General features: G+C 39.0%; 2 protein-coding genes across 4 annotated transcripts in view; one reads left to right on the top strand and one right to left on the bottom strand.

Moving 5' to 3' along the window:
• ctdspla (CTD (carboxy-terminal domain, RNA polymerase II, polypeptide A) small phosphatase-like a) overlaps window positions 1-19,293 on the top strand; it is a 30,311-nt gene extending 11,018 nt beyond the window's left edge. Inside the window, exons 2-8 of one of the 3 annotated variants that reach the window (XM_034861678.1) lie at window positions 6,384-6,550; window positions 7,721-7,753; window positions 9,994-10,095; window positions 15,937-15,993; window positions 16,968-17,060; window positions 17,154-17,339; window positions 18,108-19,293. In XM_034861678.1, coding sequence (XP_034717569.1) covers window positions 6,384-6,550; window positions 7,721-7,753; window positions 9,994-10,095; window positions 15,937-15,993; window positions 16,968-17,060; window positions 17,154-17,339; window positions 18,108-18,233 — 764 coding nt within the window. In that variant the 3' untranslated portion in view covers window positions 18,234-19,293. The remainder of the gene's footprint in view (window positions 1-6,383; window positions 6,551-7,720; window positions 7,754-9,993; window positions 10,096-15,936; window positions 15,994-16,967; window positions 17,061-17,153; window positions 17,340-18,107) is intronic. The other 2 variants (XM_034861679.1, XM_034861680.1) reach the window with 2 other exon arrangements.
• Window positions 16,776-19,862, bottom strand: part of plcd1a (phospholipase C, delta 1a) — a 32,538-nt gene continuing 29,451 nt past the window's right edge. The window contains exon 16 of the transcript XR_004655193.1: window positions 16,776-16,790. The gene's annotated coding sequence lies outside the window, so the exon portion shown is untranslated. The remainder of the gene's footprint in view (window positions 16,791-19,862) is intronic.

The raw sequence follows: 19,862 nt of genomic DNA on the forward strand, positions 1-19,862 counted from the left end.
GTGTGTGTGTGTGTGTGTGTGTGCGTGCGTACACGCAGATTTTCAAGTGCAGTGTATTGTTAAGCAGATGCTCTTTGGAGTATTATTATTACGTATTATATTGTTTTGGAATCTGTTCTGTTGTAATTATCATCACTTCTCTTGGTGGGATTTTCCCATGTGCAGAAACCTCCAATCATCTGATTTTTGGAATGAACAAAATAATAGAGTGACTGTAGCTCAGTTGGTGTAATGGGTTAGCTCAAAGTTGCAGTATTGGAGGGTAACGATGATCACAAGTCCAAGTGTGCTTCAGCAAGACATTGAATGGCTGAACTGGCTCCCGATGTATGTGGATGACAAAAATGGAAGTCATTTTGGACAAAAGAATCTGCTTAATGTATGTCATGTGAAATATATTGATTCAAAAACCATCTAGAATATTTATCAAGCAAAATGTGACGGTTTGATGGTTCTTTCTGTTTTAAATTGAAAGTCTTTGAGTTTTAGACTGGGGGTCAGTCATCAAGCCAAGAAATTACCTGACATTGTAATAGGCCTTAAACAAAGAATACATTTTTAAACTAAATGACAATGTTTACAGCTATTCTAGCAGCTCAGTCAGTCTGTATTCAGCTGTGCTTTGAGCCAAATGCTAATGTCAGCCTGCTCACAATGATAACACTTAGTTAATAATCAGCTTCAAACACAAAGGACAGCAATGCCATTATTTTTGCAGGTATTTGCAAAAACCAAAGTACTGGACACATTAAAAAGTTGACTGATCATAGCGCTACATGAAAGTCACGGGATCACCAAAGTACCTACAATTCATCAAAAGAGGAGCATAAATGCCCATACCAAATTTAATGGAAATCCATCCAATAGTTGATGAGTTATTTCCATTCAGAACCTAAGTGGTGGACTGACATTGCCATGCCACTATCATGGCACTTAAAAAAGCCAAATATTTTTTGTTTTCAGCTGTGTCAATGTTAATAATTACTGCTTCCCTTTTGTTTTATGTAATTGTAATTTTATATATTTTGGGGTTTGGACTTTTGATCAAACAGAACAAGCTCTTTGAAGATGAAACCTAGTGCTGGTGGTATGGAGACACTTATTTTGTACATTTAAAACAATGAAGGGATAATTAGAAAATAGTCAAGACATGAGTGAATGTAGCCATTACTGTTGTCTCAGTCCCCATCTAAAATGAAGATAAAAGTGTTTCCTTTCTTAGCATCCCAAGTGGAAGGATAGTGTATGCTGCAAGGATTGTTTTCACAGTGTTATCATGCTGACACATTGCACAACAAGGAGCTCCCCCTCGCTGCTTATTTTCTGTTGCTGTTAAGGATAGCTGGGGACTGAAACAACTTTTCTTTAGGTGCTCACTTTGCCTCTGAGTGGTGTCAACTCAGGATCCCAGGCGTCAGGCTTATAGTGCATTACTTGTTTGTGCATGTGTGAAGAGTACTGTTATTCACTTGGCTGCAGCCAAACAAGTATTTTTCGTCACATGGTGTTATACAGTATTAGCCATAAACAGCTGGTCCTAGTTTTAATGCCAACTCCAGACACTCAAGATCTCACTCAATTAGGCTGTTTGTGTTTTTTTGCCATGATGTCAAGTCATCACTGTGTCAGAAAGGCCTGTTCTTCTGTTATACTGCAGCGTTGAATAGCATATATAACATGGAAATCCCTGCGACTCCCGGTTGTTTTATTTCAGTGTCAAGTACCCAGCTGTGCCATTTAAAACCAGCCTGTTTTCCATCTGAATTATTTAAGCTGCACCTTCACTGGACCATTCTCATATTTACCTTCATGCCCCCCGGGCACTATACACTTTACTTGCCTGGCAGGTCAACTGACTGCTGCTGGAGTGCAGCTCAAGGTCAGTCTGACATTTATTTCATTTGTAAAGAAGAACATAACATGCATTTGCTTCACTTTTTGCTTTAGTTCGGTTTTGTTGGAAACTGAAAAGAGAATAAAAAGGCATGAAACCCCCGATCACAGGCACCATCAATTCCAATATATTATATAATATTGTGCTCATTCAGGTGTGCTCATGTTTGGATCAAATAAATTGGTGTAGATCGGGGGTTTCCTGCCTTTTTTGGTCTTTTCTAACAACAGAACAACAGAACAATTTTATACTGATAATGGTGTAGACCAGCCAACCCGGTGGAACAATTCAGCACAGAATGATCATTACCAATGATTCACCTAATTATTTTCTGTTGATATGGTACTGCCAACGGTGACTACAGCATATCATTTTTCCAACAAAACAGAACTAAAGCAAAAAATGCAGTAAATGCATGTTATGTTCTTCTTTGCAAATGAAATAAATGTCAGACTGACTGATTAATATGTGATGTGCATTCCTTTTAGGTAACAATTAGTTTTAAGAAAGTTCTCATGATAAATTGTCTCTAGAAGTGTATTATTCAACTTTTGCTTTTGTTCAAAAAGGAAAAGAAAATTGCAGTACTTAATGCTATTGAATCACAATACTACTAGGATTGCAATAAATGAAAATCAAAATACAGATCAAATCAGCACCAATTTATAGCGAAATAATCTGATTCGGACAAAAGCATATCGTTCCAGCCCTGAGAAACAAGATGCACAGCTGTGAAAATAGGCCCAAAGTTGTAATAAACCTGAATTAGCTTTAGTTTGCCCTGCTGCTTTGCTTCCCCAGAAGCATTTGGCTCAAGAGTGATAAAGGTCCTGACATAAAACTCTGAGACTTCATCCAGCCAGCTAAACTACAACCTATATTGTATTTTAAATGGGGCATGATGTGTTTTGACTGAGCACGTACTTTTAGTTCTTTTAAAGCTACAGTAAAGGAGGCTACCTCAAAAGTCTTGCGCTAAGCCGGCGATCATATTCCCTCTTGGAGCTTGGCTTTAGTCCACACACTGGGTCACGGGGTGATTATCTCTTCCTGTCAGGAATGCTGAGAATTTCCTGCATTTTCTCCCTCTTCCGGCCTCGTTAGTGGTTGTTTCTGTGACAGAGAGCATGGGCCCCGGCTGGCTCGGATTGACTAGACAGCCTTCTATCACTGTTACCTAATATTCAGCAAGCTCACCAACACAGGCAATGCTATAAAGGGATGTGTTTTAAAGCTCACATCAAGGGAGAATGCTGATCAGATAAAATATATTCAGTGGGTAAATATTTCTGCACCTGCTCGGAGGAGGCTTCAACTTTGGCCTCATATCTCTCTCTCTCTTTCTCTCTCCACGGAGCTTTTGTTAAATAAAACCAGTTGCATGCAACACATTTTCCTTAGATTTTAGTGAGGTGGATCCCTCATCAGCAGAACTGCAGACTGTTAATTAATTCCTGGGTGCTTTTTAGTGTTTTTCATTTGACTGATATAACTTGTTGTTGTTTGTGCAAGCCTGGCCTCCTGTGTTCTTAATGGTGAATGTTGCACTTTAACCTTTGGCTGTTAATTCTCAGTGCGTTACTTTTATGCAAGGCGAACCAATTCCATTCACATTCCCAAGCAAGGACATTGAAAGAAATAAGTTTGTCGGTCTGTGAAGAATGCGGTTTGTTGATCACTGTTCATGTGGCCCTTTGCCTAAACATGTGAGTGCGTACGTCCCAACTGTGTTGTTTGTATCAAAGGGAGAAAGGAAAGCTCTGTTTGTGTAGGGTGGTGGTATAGGAGGGGTGGAGTCAGAATCAGACTCAAGTAAAGGCTGTCTTGCCACAGTGACTCCCCTACCAATTCCACGCCCTTTTCTTCCCTTCCAAGCTCCTTCTCCTTTCTTTCTCCAGCTCTCGCACTCCCACCTGCTTTTTTGGGGCAGTTTAAAGGGTAGCAGACCAGAGCGGGAAAATGTAGACTGTCTCAAAATGGAGGAGCAAAGTATGACTGCAAAGAGTTTGAGGCCAACATTAAGGAGCGTGAGGGAGAACTCAGGGTCCGTCCAAACTGGAAACTGACAATGTCAAATGGTCCAATCACTCAAATTACAACTGTTTATTTTAAATAGTTTGAGTTTTATTTCCTCAATTTTTGTGTCTAAGGGATTTCTGTTGCCACCCACAATGCAATGGAAGTGAATGCAATTTTGTTAATGGAGCTCAACACATTTATGTTATTAATGGCTCATACATGATCTATACATCATAAGTATATTACTTATTAACCTTTAACAAAGCTATTAGATACACAACCTTTAAAAACCATGATACAAAAGTGCCTTTAATAATTAGAAAATGGGGCACCACAAAGTATATTCCAGTCCCCTGAAATTAAACCAGTTCACACTATTTGGGTGAACCAACCCTTCACATTTCATAGTTAGTTTTTTAAGGTTGTGCCACAGTAAAAGCATTTGGCATATGTATTTAATTTCACCACATTAAGTCCTGGCAACTTACCAAGATTTACTTGTGTGTGTGTATGTGTGTGTGTGTGTTTAGTAACCTTGCTCTTATGGGGTTAATACTTTCAGTGTGTGTTGTTTTTCCTTTTCTCTAATCAGATGAATTCCTTTTTTTTTACAACCATGCTTATAACGGTAAACATTCAAGTTTACTTTTAAACCCCCAGACAGAGAAATATACAGTCCATACTTCTTGTCAGTGTACTTTTATCAGTTTGCTGTAGCAGCAGTAAGTGCATCAGGTCTACAAGGGCAGAACATCTCCTTCAATCATCAGGCGGGTTATATAGTAACTGAAGACAAACTGCCTGCAGCCTGTCAGATGCAGTAGGAGCAACCCGAGGATAGTTCCAGACGTCAATCTGAAGGCTCTCAGAACACGAGCAGGCTTCACACAGCCTCAGCATGCATGGCTAACTGGGCCGAGTGTGTCACACGAATGTATGAACACGTTAACAAGACGGCAGCAAATAGGGATGATGTGTGATGGCCACTCCAAGGCACCAAAATGATGATTCCAGCTAAAGTCAGCCCATGGACACTTCAAAGTCCCGAAACAGATTTGGGATTTCCATGCCTAGAAATTACCTTCAACGCAATTAAACTGGCAGAATTCCTACTTTAAGAACACCTCAGGATGATTGCAGATCTAGCCTTTGTACCAGAGCTCCCCAAATTTCTATTTTTATCCACTCATCCTCACAGAAAATATAGTATAGAAAATATGAAAATTATAATCTGTGCCGCTTTTTTCCTTCTTCTGTCAGTGTGAAAGCAGGCCATAGGTTTCGAAGGCAGTGGAGGAAGAATTATGTAACCAGGGACCTATGGGCCCTATATGTGTTTTCTACCCTGGATCTGCGACTGATAAACCCTGCTTACCAAGCATAGGTTATTGTCAAATAATAGAAATGGTTTAAAATATAGAATCAACTACATGTGTACACTGATTGTCAGTCTTGATTGAACATTAGGGGTCTCTTCTTTCTTTTATTGTCATATGTTCTGCCTCTTTTCTCACATTTTTGATATTAATCTTGCTCTCTCCTTCTTTCTTGATGTTAATTAACTGGACTACCTTCCCAAAGGACGCTCCAGCGATGGTTATTTTTGTCCCTGTGCTCCCTCGCTGTTCTGTACAACATACATCTCGGCCCCTTTTGTCACGATTATGCAATGATGCATGTGAAACAGTCAGTCTGCAACGTTGAATGTCCCTTCTGTCTCTTTCTTTTAAGGTTTTTAAACATACTGTATGATACCTACCGTTATGTGTTGGCATAAACACAGTAAATCTAATATCAGTTTTTTTATTTATTTTATTCCATTGTATTTATTTGACAGCTCTAGCTATTTTTACAATTGAGGTTTTTTTTTACCAACAAAACATAATATTACTTATTTAGCATTGTATTATTCTCTACACACAAAATTAATGGAAAACATCTGAGGACTTGTATTACCTGACAGCACATAAAACAGTATATACAATTATATGTAACTCTCAAAGGTGCTATCTCTCTTCCTTGGGCACTTTACATTCAATCCATTTTGTGATTAATACCACTTTCAAATCTGCCTGTTAAATATTAAGCTATTGGACACTAAGCTTAATGATGGGCTTAGAAATGTTAAAACAACAATTTGTCTTTTTACAGTGTATTGCTTTGGACAGAGGCTGTCTTATTCTAGCCTAACTTAACTGTTTGCTAGCTGTAGCTTTACATTGTACGGACAGATATGAGAGTGGTAGGATATCAATCTTTTCCTTTCATTTTCCAAGAGAAAGTAAAAAAAAGCATATTTCTTAAAATGTTAAAGTAGCCTACATGTAACAGTCTTAATGCTGGAATTTTACCTTTAACAGAGCATTTTAACAGTGTTTTATTGCTACTTAAGTACAACGTCAGAATGCTTCCTCCACCACTGGCTGGCATATCAAAATAACCTCACTCTTTCTTTCATGATCTCTTACAGTCTCCCAGTCCAACAGCAGCCTAAAGAAGCATCGCAGCAGGAGCATTTTCAGCCCATTCTTCTGCTGCTTCCGCAACTACAATGAGTACCACGTGGAACCACCACCCGCCAACAACAAGACACATTCTCTGCCCCCACCGCCAGAGGAGAATGAAAGTCCTCCCAAGGTGATGCTCATTTTTCTCCCATATAGTTTATTGGTCAGAATCCAAATTCCCCACAATTTGCATCCACATGGCTAAAAACAAAATCCTGTGGGAATTAGTTGATATTTTATGACAGGAATCCTCGAGTAACATTTGTTTGATTTCGTTAGGGGGTGCTTGTTAGGGTTTGCTTTTTCCTGCAGAGGCTGCGGCGCTGTGCAGCCTCGCTGAGCTCCCTCCACAATTTTTTCCAGCTGCTTCAAAACTCGTTGAACCCAGAGGTTGTTTACCATCCACTGCTTGAAAATATGGGCTGGCTTCCCATCTTGCATTCTTCAAAATCTGCCTACGCACACAACCGCACACACAAAATAACACAGAACACGCAGAGGAGCTCAAAAGACACAGACGCACTCGCTCTTTCTGGCAAGTCTTACTATATAGCCATGACAACACGTGTACGCACACACACATGCACACATACTGCTTTAATCCCCATAAAGTGGGTCTTGTGTGTGGTGTGATGGATTGCTTGGCACCCATACCTCCCCCTCTCCTCACACACACTCTGACCAGTGTAATAAGGATGTGTCAAGCGAACGTTCTGGCTACGGAAAAAGGCGCTAAACCTCCGAGGTCCTCCACAAACATGGCGATCTGCTGCCAAGGCAGGTACACTGGGCTATAAATGGAGTGGAGTCATATCACATTTCCACTCCTGTTTACCTGTAAATGTCTGTCATTCAGCGGAGGAATGTGTGGCCCTTTACAGACACTATACATGTGGTCAGTGCTGACCCGCTCGGGACCCCCTCCTGAACAAATGAGTTCACATTAATTTAGAGTGAACCTCGCCATAAAAAGCCTTGTTATAGTGCGTGGCTAATTTTGGAGTCCCTCCCAGCAGTGTACTGTTGCTGGATTTCTGGCCAGCCGTGTTTGTTACTATGGCAGCTCTGTTTGTTTTTGAGCCAGTTCTTTTCACTTTCTATCACAATGTGTACTATATGTCCCTTTCCCTCTTTTTCTTCCTGCACATTTGCTAATTAGAATATAGATTTCGATTTCTTCCTCACAAAGATTTTTCACTGTTTTGCTTTTGCTCTTTCTGTTGTTACCACCCTGTCTCTCTGTCTCTCTCTCTCTCTCTCTCTCTCTCTCTGTCTCTCTCTCTTTGTTTATTTGCTCCAGTGTGACCAGGTCCAGGTCATCCCCATCCCCAGTGTATGTATTATTATCTTTCATTCTTCTTCATATCACCCAATCACAGTAACCTCTTCTCTCTGCTCTACTGTTCATCATCTCATCTGCATGTTGTTGGAAAGAAGTAATCTAAATGTATTTATTATCGTATGATTTATTTCTGGCTTTGTCCTTTTGTCCATTTCTCCTGAGTTCCTTCAATCAGTGGAACAGAACATGTGATTGATTTCCTTATTAGATCAAATCAATTGAATAACTTGCCCCTAAAATACCTAAATTAGGCAGTTGTCTTTATTGAGCCAAATAACATTGTGATTAAGCACTCAGTCTATGTCCACTAGAAGGGGGGCTTGATGGTTTCAATGATTTGTACTTCATCTGACATTCACGTTGTTTGTGCTGAAGCACTATTCATTTTGCTATTTTGGAATCAACACAGTGCATGTGGTTAACTGTAATTTAGGATATTAACACTCTCAGCATCCCACATTGCAGCCAAGCTTTGAACCACACCACTCAGCAGGCACCTCCCCTCAATGGCAGGAAGTGCATGTGGCGTCTGCTTTTTGTCTTCCCGGCAGGATTGAGGGCCAGAACTCCGAGAGGCGACTTAAATAACTCAAGCTGACCTGGGCATGTTGTCTGCGTCACTCTTTACTGTAACGCAAAACAACATCAAGTAGACAAACCAGACACCTCTGAAACTTGCTATTAGTTTCTGTGTCTGACGGCACAAATACAAAAGTGTCACAATCATAATACTACGCCAAAAAAGCCAAAAATACACATGTATACCAGTAAACAGTACAACACTTTACTTTAACCACTTACTAAGTATTAAATAAACACTTAATATTGGTTTGTATCCAATATCTATTAATATACATTACAGTTCTTATTTCGTCTATGAATAGACTGTAACTGTAACTAAACTGTTACTGTTAATATCAGTCAACTCAAGGCCCAATAACTTTTTCAGCATCTGTTTGTTAGTTGTGTGCTTCACAGTTATCAAATAAAAATTAGTTCCCATCACTAAGCATGGTGCGCTGTGGTTGATTTTTATCATTATAGGGTAGCGTCCCTAGGCTTTACCTTCAGGTGATGCGCCTCTTTATCGCGGTGCAGATCCCTTGTGAAAATGTCAAGGTCAAGCGTTGTTTCTGTGCTCAACCTGCATGTGTAAATCACATTCATCACGGCCTGACAGGATGTCATTTAGTGTCCTCGCTCACAGGGAATTCTTCCCATGGTACATCGGCATGCAGTCCCGCGATGAGACATGATAAATACAATCAGCATAACCTAAAGGCAGGGAAAGACAGATACAAGCAGAATATGGTCGGCATACAGAGCAGCAGCATACAGTGCTTTTTGTGCTTGCGGGCGTGCGCATAAATGTACATGTGTGAATGTGTACCCCCTATGGCTGCATATCTGCCCCTTTACCCCCCTGACCCTGAAGGCAGCACAGTCAACATTTAATGTTTTCAATTAAATGTTTTAGTTAAATTATTCAAGCTAGGCATCTAAGAATTTATAATTTTTTTACTAAATCGTAAAGCAGATTATTAGTAAAACTGATTAAATAACACGTTAGCCAATAAATATTGAAAAAAGTATGCTTAGTATGCAGTACTACAATGCACTACTCAGATAGGTCATATGTCCATGTGACCATTTATTAGAATCATATTGTGAAAAAAAGGATTACAACTTACTTTGAATGATTCTATGCACTTTTCGTCTGTTGTAATGCACACAAGTGCAACAAAGTTTACTCACTGGAACATTAATTTGATTATCAATATTTGATTAATATTGTGATACTGCTACTGCTACTGCTAATCTAGCTTTTAACTTATTTTAGCTTGAAGTAGGACTGCAACTAATGAGTTTTTCTCATCAATGATTTGGGTCAATAAAAATCCTGCCTTCACAGAAAATCCTCATAATTAAGAAGCTGAAATGTAGGAAACATTTAGCACTTTTTTCTTTTTGTGGCCTTTATTTGAGAGGAAAGCTATTAAGCTATTTTGCAATATTACAACAAACATCCCAGAGAAATATCAGGAAGCTTAGTGACAGTTACTTTCAGGTCATTTACCCTGATAAGTGTTTCTTAAGTGTCACACTGACTGAGACATCATCAAATCCCCAGTATCAGTGTGTGAGAGAGTGTGTTCTGCAACCTGTTCCCTCTAATAAACTGCTGTGTACATATGCACAAAATTGTAAATGGTGTGTATTTGTCTCTGCAGCCTCCAGCTAAGTTCCTCCTACCTGAGGTCAGTATAGCTGACTACGGCAAAACCTGTGTGGTGATCGACCTGGACGAAACCCTTGTGCACAGCTCCTTCAAGGTATTTTTTCCACATACACACACACTCAAGTATACCTTCAAGTTTAGAGACACATAATCTTTTCAGCTGAGAGAGATACTGGAGAGGTTATGGCATTAGCTCCGTCCATAGGGAGTTGGGTTGGGAACCGGAGGGTTTGCTGGATCAAGTCCACATACAAACCAAAGTATGGTGTTGGACTTGTAGCTAGAGAGGTGCCAGTTCCTCTCCTGACACACCTGGAACACTTTTTCAATCACGTCAGCTCTTGAGCAAGGCACCAAACCCCCAACTGCTCAGGGCGCCTTTCCATGGGCAGCCCCCTACATCTCTCCATTTCTCCTTACACTGACTTAGCATGTGTGTGTAATTCAGGCCTGTGTGTAATGTGTGTAATAACAACAGAGTGTAAATTGTAATTTACCCTTGTGGAATTAATAGAGTATTATCCTATTACAATAGTAAGAAAAAGAAGAATGTGCACATTATTATTATTAGGATAATAGGATAATACTGAATCCTGAAGATGCAATTCTTTTCTGTAAACACAGGCATGATGGCATGATAATGACAATTAGCATGAGGTGCCATTGAGCTAGTACACATCACATAATCACAGGAAAGTGTGTCCGTTAGGGTATTGTGGCCTTTATACACCAGTTAAAACAGGGGAAGGTGAAAATGAGGCCTAACTGTTACTATAACAAGGTGTTGGCATGGCAACCAACACATCCTCGGCAGCTGTGCATCATGCAATTCATCAGCGTGATCAGTTGTTTTGGCGGGAGGTACCTACAGTATCATCTCTGTCTTGTAGAAACTATGTACATTAACTCCAGAATGTGTTCCCTTGGAGTCATCCACAGGAAACTCAATGTTTTTGTTTGTTTATTTGGACACCACGTTTTCAAGAATTGAAATGATTTACACTGTAAGATCAAAGAACTGTTCTAAAACCTTGGAGGTACCACATTTTCAAGGTCCCCTGGTTATATTGCTGTACATTTGACCTGAAAGTGTTTTTCAAACATGACATAACTATAGAGTTAAAGTGTTGTATTACCTGTTGGAAGAAATATAATTATGTTAAGCCATAAATGAGCATTTATTCCCTAAATTTAAAATAAGTCTAAAAGCCATGCCAGCAGCTCTGTGTAATAGTTACAGCAGTGTGTTGTGCTGTATATTGGGCAAGTTATTTCCAAACTGTAATACATTGAAGATTACTAGTTACTGTCATTTGTTATATTACAATGTTACTGTCTCTGAGTTGTAATGCTTTACACTACTTTTGCATCACGTTTGAGTTACTTTACCAAAAATAACAGCGTAAGTTTGACTTTGCAGGTAGCTTTTGAAATTCACCACCAGATCAATAACGTCTCCTCTTCATCCATCATTGATTATTCACACTATTTTGTATCATTAATAGGAATATGCAAAGTAACTAAAGCTATAAAAAGTAGAGAAGTAAAACGTACAATAGGCAAGTAGGAGAAAATGAAAATACTCAATTAAAGTATGAAGAAGAAGATGAAAAATAAATCTTTCGCCGTGTTCTTAACAAACAATACACCACTAAATGTTGCGTTCAAATGTGATTGTAACGGGTAGAATATTACTCAAATGTACTTAGTAATGTGTTATGTTACTGCGTTACAGCAAAAAGGAATATATTAATTCATATACGTACATAACACGTTACTTTTGTAACGTGTTAAACCCAATACTGATAATGACAGATGATAAATGATAAAAGGCTGATGAACTTCTGTGTCTCACCATCAAAGGTTCCCTCCACTGACACAGACAAGGAACACTTAGTCAACTACATCAGCACAGCTGTGCCTCGGCCCCAGCTGATCGTGTTCCCTATGTGTGTACTGCGTTTGTGCCTGTGGGCATTTTGTCCTCAGCATGAGAAAGCCAGAGAGGTGTGCAACTAAATTGTTCAAGTTGAAGCTGAAGAACCTTCTGTGTTTGCTCTAGTTATTATTCAGCAGTGAAAGGAAACTGTTTGTTCTGAACAATAACTGCCAAGAAAGTACATTTTCATATGACTGGGAATTAATTTGCTGTGGAAAGTCAAAGGAAGAGAAAAATGTACACACACTGTACTGGACCCGCCCATTACAGTCACAAGCCAGCAGTACGGGGCCACACACACGTACATACTCACCCACACACAAGGGTGTGTCCAATACAGTGTACTGTAGCCGTAAATAACTGTGGGATGAATTTCGCAGAAATCATGGATCTGTTTTGATAGTCTGAAGGGTTTTATTTTCCTCCCCTGACAAACCAAGTCAGAAACTTACACAGAAACTTGTTTTTTTTATTCCCTGATGGAATTCAGTTGCACACCGCATACACAGTCCGTCCAAATGCATTTAGCTCAGAGATCAGTATGCAGTATGAAATGGATTCAGGCAATGTTATAAATGAAAATTAGGAGAGGAAGAGAGTGAAACAGAAAGCGACACACTCAGTTCCGTTCAGAAGCCTGCAGGATTTCCTGTTGATTATTTATTTCTAGAAGTGAAGTATCAACATGTGAAGCACTTTAATTATAGAATATACAAGTCACCATAGGAATAAGAGAGAAAAAATGGCCATAACTGACAGATGGACACAGACTAAAAAAGAAATGTTACATAATACATCACATACTGTACACTTTATCCTGTATCTGGGATGAAAAGATAATTCCTGGGCCTGTTCCAGGATTAGCTCCAGTCTGTCCTCGATATGTAAGAATGACTGACAGGATATACTGTATATGATAATAATAGTAAAGCTTATTTATGTAACATCAATGTTGCAACGTGCCTTACAGAAACATTATGAGAAAAATAAAATAAAAAATAGTCAAAACACAGTATATGGCCAAAGGTATGTGGACACCATAACATTACACCCATCCGTGATTGTTAAAATTCTCATTCCAAATTCTTGTATGATGTACAGCAATAAGACATGTTTTAGGAGGCAACTTCGGACAATCATACAGTACCAAATGATTATTGTGCATGTAAAGGAAAAGGTGGACCATAGTCAGACAGGGATCCACAGTTGAAACAATCCAGAAGAAGTTCCCTCCTGCCAAGTCTGTTGAGGTCAACACAGGTTCAGCAGAGATCCATGAAACAAACACTCTTCTTTGTCCCTGTTTACTTCACCCCTCTCCCTCCGTTTCTCTCACACATATAGCCTCCTCCATTCCCAATATCGCTCGCCGTCTCGGATCCGGCTCATTATTGAGCAGCTGTTATGTGTTCAGTCTTCAGATGATGGAGTGATTCAGCAGAAGAGCAATAAGCAGAGGACAAGTCTATCTGCATGTCTTCCTCCATCTGTGTCTCTCTCTCTCCTCTTTCTCTTTTCTCTTTGTGAAAGTTGGACTAATGCCTGTCGCTGGTTTTGCTCATTACTGGTTCTGTAATTAGACAATCAAAGCTGCAGTCTTTATGTTTTCTGGGGAAACATTGACCCGAGCTGAATTACAAAATGGATCCATAGAAGCACTCACATCTGTCTGTCATCTGTCTGGATCTTTGATTTTGTATTAAGTCACTCTTGCATCGCCAAACGTCTCTGGTATAGTAGGTCTATTGTTCCTCTGTCGCCACCATAATGATCATATTAGACAGATTAAACAGGTGACATGTGGAAGGTCAACACGCTGCATTTAGTATTCCTACAGCAAACACCCCCTCTGCTGGGTGGCATTGGACTGTACCTGCTAACTGTAGCTTTGAAGCATTGAATCACACTACAATCATAAGAAATGTGGGTAGGTTTCTATTTGAGCATGGCTGAGTGAAAATCCTATTACACTTTACTTTAGGTCTCCCTGTTTAACATTTATAAGCAGTAAAGAGCCATTTAATACATGGTTTTTAACACAATACACAGCCATTCACATTATGAAGTTTTGTATCTATTATTAGAACTGTGTTTTACTAAATTGTAATTTATTGAGCGATCTGTTTTTACAGCAGCCTCTATTAATGTTATAGATAATTAATTAGTCAGTTATATCCACTTACAATTACCTTATAGTGTGTTATGAAGCATGTATTAAATGATTATATAATGCCTATGAAGGCAAGGCAGCTTTATTTGTATAACACATTTCAGCAACAGGGCAATTCAAAGTGCTTTACAAAAAATCAGTTAAACGATAAAACACAAGTACAAACAGTTAAAAATCATAAGCATCAAAAACCGATAAAACACATGAATAGACAGTTAAAAACAAAATAGGAGTGACTTTCTCTTGTATTATCTGACTTTCTTGGACTTTCTCCGTATTAATTATCAGACTTTCTCTGTATTAATTATCTGACTTTCTCTGACTTTCTCTGTATTAATTATCTGACTTTCTCTGTATTAATTATCTGACTTTCTCTGTATTAATTATCTGACTTTCTCTGTATTAATTATCTGACTTTATCTGTATTAATTATCTGACTTTCTCTGTATTAATTATCTGACTTTCTCTGTAAACTTGAGACTACCTTTCACACTAAATAGTCAATGTTAGTGCTATCCTTTGTGTTCACCTCACTGTCACTATCTTTCACGACTCTATTTTTAAAGACGTTACTTTTCGTCTCTGACTCTTCTTCACACTAATTAAGCCAATATAGTGCTGCCATTCATGTCTTCATCTCAACACTACACATTCACACTTTTTCTTTAAAGTGCTACCCCTTGAGTCTGACTTTCTATATTTTATTGAATGTTAAATAAGCTGACTTAAGATGAAAAATATTTTTGCCTTGTAAAAATGATCAAGCCATGACATACAATATGTCAAATTTGCAGTTAATGTAAAAGAAAGGTAAACAAAAAAACTGCAGTAACTAGATTTTAGCTCAGTTAGTTAGTTTTTCTGACCTGTTTCCTGTTATTGAAAAACATCCAGATGCTACAATATCTCAGCAATTAAAAGTTGTTAAACCATATTAATAAAGCATCCATCAATTTATTTGATTTGTCGCATGAAATTGTATTCTAATAAATCTAATAAAGACAGAAAATAAGCTAGCACCATATAAACAAGTCATTCTAAAAGCTAAGTAGCCTAGCTTCAACATTTGGTTTAATCTATTCTTTTACAAAGAAGACTCATCCTAAAATGTTTATACTGCTTAAAGCTGACTTTGTATAGTAGAATTGTGTCAATTAAAAATAGACAATGACTAGTTTTTTAGGATATAAAGTCATCTCAAGCATTACCTTACCAATTAATAATGATGTTGTGGATTTTCCTGTATTCTTTTTTCTTTCATCCTCTATTCATTTTTGTGTCTATAACTAACCTTCCAAACAGGTGACAGACGGAAAAGCTTTCTTTGTGCTTCTTAAAACTCACTTTTTTTTATATCACCTATTTCCTTTCCTTTCCCTTTTCTTAAATCACACCGCCGTGTCTCCCACCTAATCCTTTCATCCTCGTCTTTACGCCCTCCACTTGTCTTCCACCTACTGCCCTCCGGCGTCTATCTTCCTCCACCCCGTGCACCTCTCCTCTTTCTTGTTTTTATAGATGACACAAGTCAGCACTCCTGTCCTTGTTCTCTTCTGTCATCTTGTTGAGCTCCCAGGGTTCTCCCCAGAGTCTCACTTCTGGTTTTTATTTAACATTAAGACACAGAGTGCTGGAGCAGAAGGAACTACAGTATGCTTAAAACCTTCCTAGTTTGCCTGGGGCGCCTTATGGGAGTATTTTACCTTTCTCTATAACCACAAATGTGGGCATGTGGTTTAGCTGCTGCCTTGTCAGATTGTGCTGTTTTGAGCCAACACACCACAAGTTTTACATCCTTTCTTATTCTTTTTTTTGTCTTCCCCCAGCCCATCAGCAATGCAGACTTCATCGTTCCAGTGGAGATTGATGGGACTGTTCATCAGGTACTGTTGCACTGATAAAGAGTTCTTCCAGGAGTAGGCTTGAATAAAATGATATTCATTTATAAGATCTCCCCTGGAAGCTGCAACTCCATTTCCTTTCCTTTTAGTATTTATTATTCTCTGTTATCTCTCAGCTACGTCAAAAGTGGGACAGCTCACTGAATTCATTTAATTCACTTTGTCTTTTCTCCCGGTGTAATGATAGATAGGCTGTGACATGCCTGTGTCACCTGGTAAACAAATGTCGCAAAAGCATGTTGAAGATACTGTTTAGTGAGCAGCAGAAGAAATGTTTGAGAGAGAAATGACAGAGGAAACAGAGGCAACCTTTTCACCTGCATTGTGACGAGGCTTTTGCGTCTGGATAAAGGTTTTCTTTCTGCCTCCTGTTTGAAGCAGAGGCAGCGAGACTGTAGCTGTGACCTGGTTCAAGTAATCCAGGATAGGCTTTCTGTATCTGTCTTGGCCTATGCTTGATTACTTGCACTTGGGGGCAGCAACTAACCACTGAAGACCTGCTGAAGAGCACAAAGACGAGCAGAAATGGCAAATATGGTCACAAAGTAATGCCTGTTGTTGTGAAGGGCTTGAACATGCGTAATCCTCCCGGGCCCAGGTTAGATAACTGCATGTATTTTACTTTCAAAGTCTCCTATTGGCTTTCAAATATGGATGTAACACACATTTTCTTTTACAGGATAACGGAGCGTTTGTAGAATAAAAGCATGTGATATGTATAATTACATTCAAGATTGAATTATGTATGTGTGGACTTTGAATTTCACCTGTAAAGACATCTGTTACACATTGCATTTTATCTGAATTATAATAAAATGACAGCTCCTTACAGAACAGTAATCCAACTAATCAGTAAAGTCGGTGTGGTTTTTAGTGAAACGGACAGCCTAAAATCGACAGTGCAACAACAGAGGTGTATTCTAACCCTAACTTTTTATTTACTGTCTTTTTTTCAGGTGTACGTGCTGAAGAGGCCCCATGTGGACGAGTTTCTCCAGAAGATGGGGGAGCTCTTTGAATGCGTCCTCTTCACAGCGAGCTTAGCAAAGGTTTTTTTCACGTTTTAACATTTAAGATGACTGTCACAGTGATGCCGCTTCACACAGACCGTATTAACCTAGATGGCTTTTTGGTTCGTTCAGTACGCTGACCCTGTGGCAGACCTGCTGGACCAGTGGGGGGTGTTTCGGGCCCGGCTCTTCAGGGAATCCTGTGTTTTCCACAGAGGAAACTACGTCAAAGACCTCAGCCGGCTGGGCCGAGAGCTCAGTAAAGTCATCATCATAGACAACTCACCTGCCTCCTACATCTTCCACCCTGAGAATGCAGTACGTCAGACCTAAAACCTCACATATCCTGGACTTGTGGCATCCTCTGTTCATGCAACATTCTCTGTGTTGTTTTTACATACAGTATGTAAACAAGTAAAGTAAGACTGGATGTTATGTTTAGGTACCTGGGGAAAAAATGCCACTTTTTAGGGGTATATAGAAATATATTATCCAAGAGTCTTTATTTTTTTTTTAAGTGTTTGAGCCAGGAATGTTACTCCTTTTGTCCACGCTTTAGTTGCAAGAGTTGCAGAAGTCTTAAGAATATCAACTCCTGTTGACGTCTAAACAATGAACATTTCTGACAGATCTTTAAGGTGATCTGCATTTATAAATGGAAGCAACAATGACACTTTTATGTATTATGGTGTGGTTTTAAAACTCACAAATGCTGACTAAAAATGGGGTCAAAAATACACTGTTAAAACAAAAATAAGTTAGTTATAAAGTTACTAATGATGGTAAATGATTATACTTCCTAGGCATTGTCAGTTTTAATCGGCTTTGTTGTTTTAGAAACAGCGTTGAGCCAGAGGCAGTGTTTTCATTATTATGAGATTTTTTTCTCAGTAGAGGTAGAGGAAGTTGCTTAGTAGAGCTGCTGCCACTCTTCATGCCTTTGATGCATTTCCCCCATTAATTATTTACACAAAACTTGCACCATCTCTACACCTGTAATGCAGCACTTTAGCATCGACTGTCATCTGTATTTTCTGGCTGCAAAGAAAATGAAATCTGTCTTTTCGGTTCCCGCTCTCTCCACAGGTCCCAGTGCAGTCCTGGTTTGAAGACATGACCGACACCGAGCTGCTGGACCTGATTCCTCTGTTTGAGGGTCTCAGTAGGGAGGAGGATGTTTACAATCTGTTACAGAGCCTGAGGAACAGGTAGCAGACGGCAGCTCCAGCTGGTCCTTCCTGCCTTGGCTCCGCTGCTCGGAGGCCTCACCTGGCTGCCACGGCCCTTCAGCCCGGCTCCCGTCCTGCAACCGGCGCTGGGAGTCCCACCTGTGGATCCCGATCTGAGGACCTCAGGCAAACGCTCCGGTCATGATGAAATCTAGAGACAACTGTATGGATTCTTACCATCTCTGGATTCCTGGACTCTTTGTACAGGACTCTGACTGACAAAATATGATATTACTGTATGTACATACTATATGTTTCTAAGCAAGACATACATGAAGTAATTTTTCTATCAGAGAGCGGAGGTTTTACTATTCTATCAAGTAATATTTTAATTACCAAAAATAATCCGGACAAAGAGTTTTTTTTTTTCGAGAATGGGTGACCTTTCTGTTATCTTGTGTTGAGCTGTGCTATGCAGGCTGTTATATCTCGTCTGACCTTTTATTTAAACAACTGTGATTTATCTTCTCTTACAGAATGAAGTGCCTTCATTACTGTGCTGGTTTTGTTGTGTCGGGTTATGGGGTGCACATTTTTATGCTGCATATTTACTCAAATCTCCAAATGCGTATTAACTACATCCTTAAAGTTGGAAGTAAGTCTTTGGTAATTGTCACTTAATCTGAGAAAACAGAAAAGAATAATTTCTAGAAATCTATCCAACTAGCCTCTTAGACCTGGTTGGTACTTTGCTTTTGAATTAAGCAACAATGAATTGTTAAATTTACCAAAGATTTCTACAATCTTTACAATTCAATGTGATTTAAAACTGATTGACATCATTTGATCATTGATAGTGACTGTAAATGGATAACCCTTAAAGACATTGAAACCCCACTTTATTGTTGAAAAAAAGAAAAGAAACCTTTGTGATGACATTATGTCCACCAATAAATGTTAAACTTTTGAGAAAGATAATAATTACCTTGGATTACATTAAATAAAATTCTATTTATTGGGGTAAAGGGGGTTGGGTGCATTGTAGACTGCTGTTGCCATTGGACTGTACAACATTATTAAAGTTGCAGGTTTGCACACTGTCAGTTTGTGCCATGGTGTATTAAACAGACCTTAAAGCTGCTATATTTAATTTTTATGTAACATGAAATGAGGCACCTTTAATGACAAACCCGCTGAAAATTATCACCTGACTGCTATCACTGAGACTGTATGTCTCAGATGTTTTCAGTAAAAAAAACAACAACAAAAAAACACTAATAAACCAAATGTACGCTGCCAGTTCAGCACCAAACAGTAGACAGAAAAAGTAAGTCTCTAGCTGTTCAATGTAAGGGACCATTAAGCAGATAAAAAGCCAGATATTTCCACCAGGAGTTGGAGGAGACCAAAAGCAGAGTGAAAAGAGAATATTGGATTTGCATTCGTCAGGTCCAAATGGTAATAAGCAACTGTTTGACATTGACTATTTGAGTTAAATAACATCCTAAAAGTGCAATATGCTTCGTCACACACGCAGCATTTAAAAGGACACTTGTCTGCTAGGTTCAACAACTACATTAATAATATGGATATAAACTGGTTAATGTGCAACCAAGAGGAGCTAAGCTTCATGTGATATCTTGATGTGAACTTTTAGCTTCCGCTTACGTAG

This window comes from Etheostoma cragini, chromosome 22 (genome assembly GCF_013103735.1).
Source record: "Etheostoma cragini isolate CJK2018 chromosome 22, CSU_Ecrag_1.0, whole genome shotgun sequence".
Taxonomy (NCBI): Eukaryota; Metazoa; Chordata; class Actinopteri; order Perciformes; family Percidae; genus Etheostoma; species Etheostoma cragini.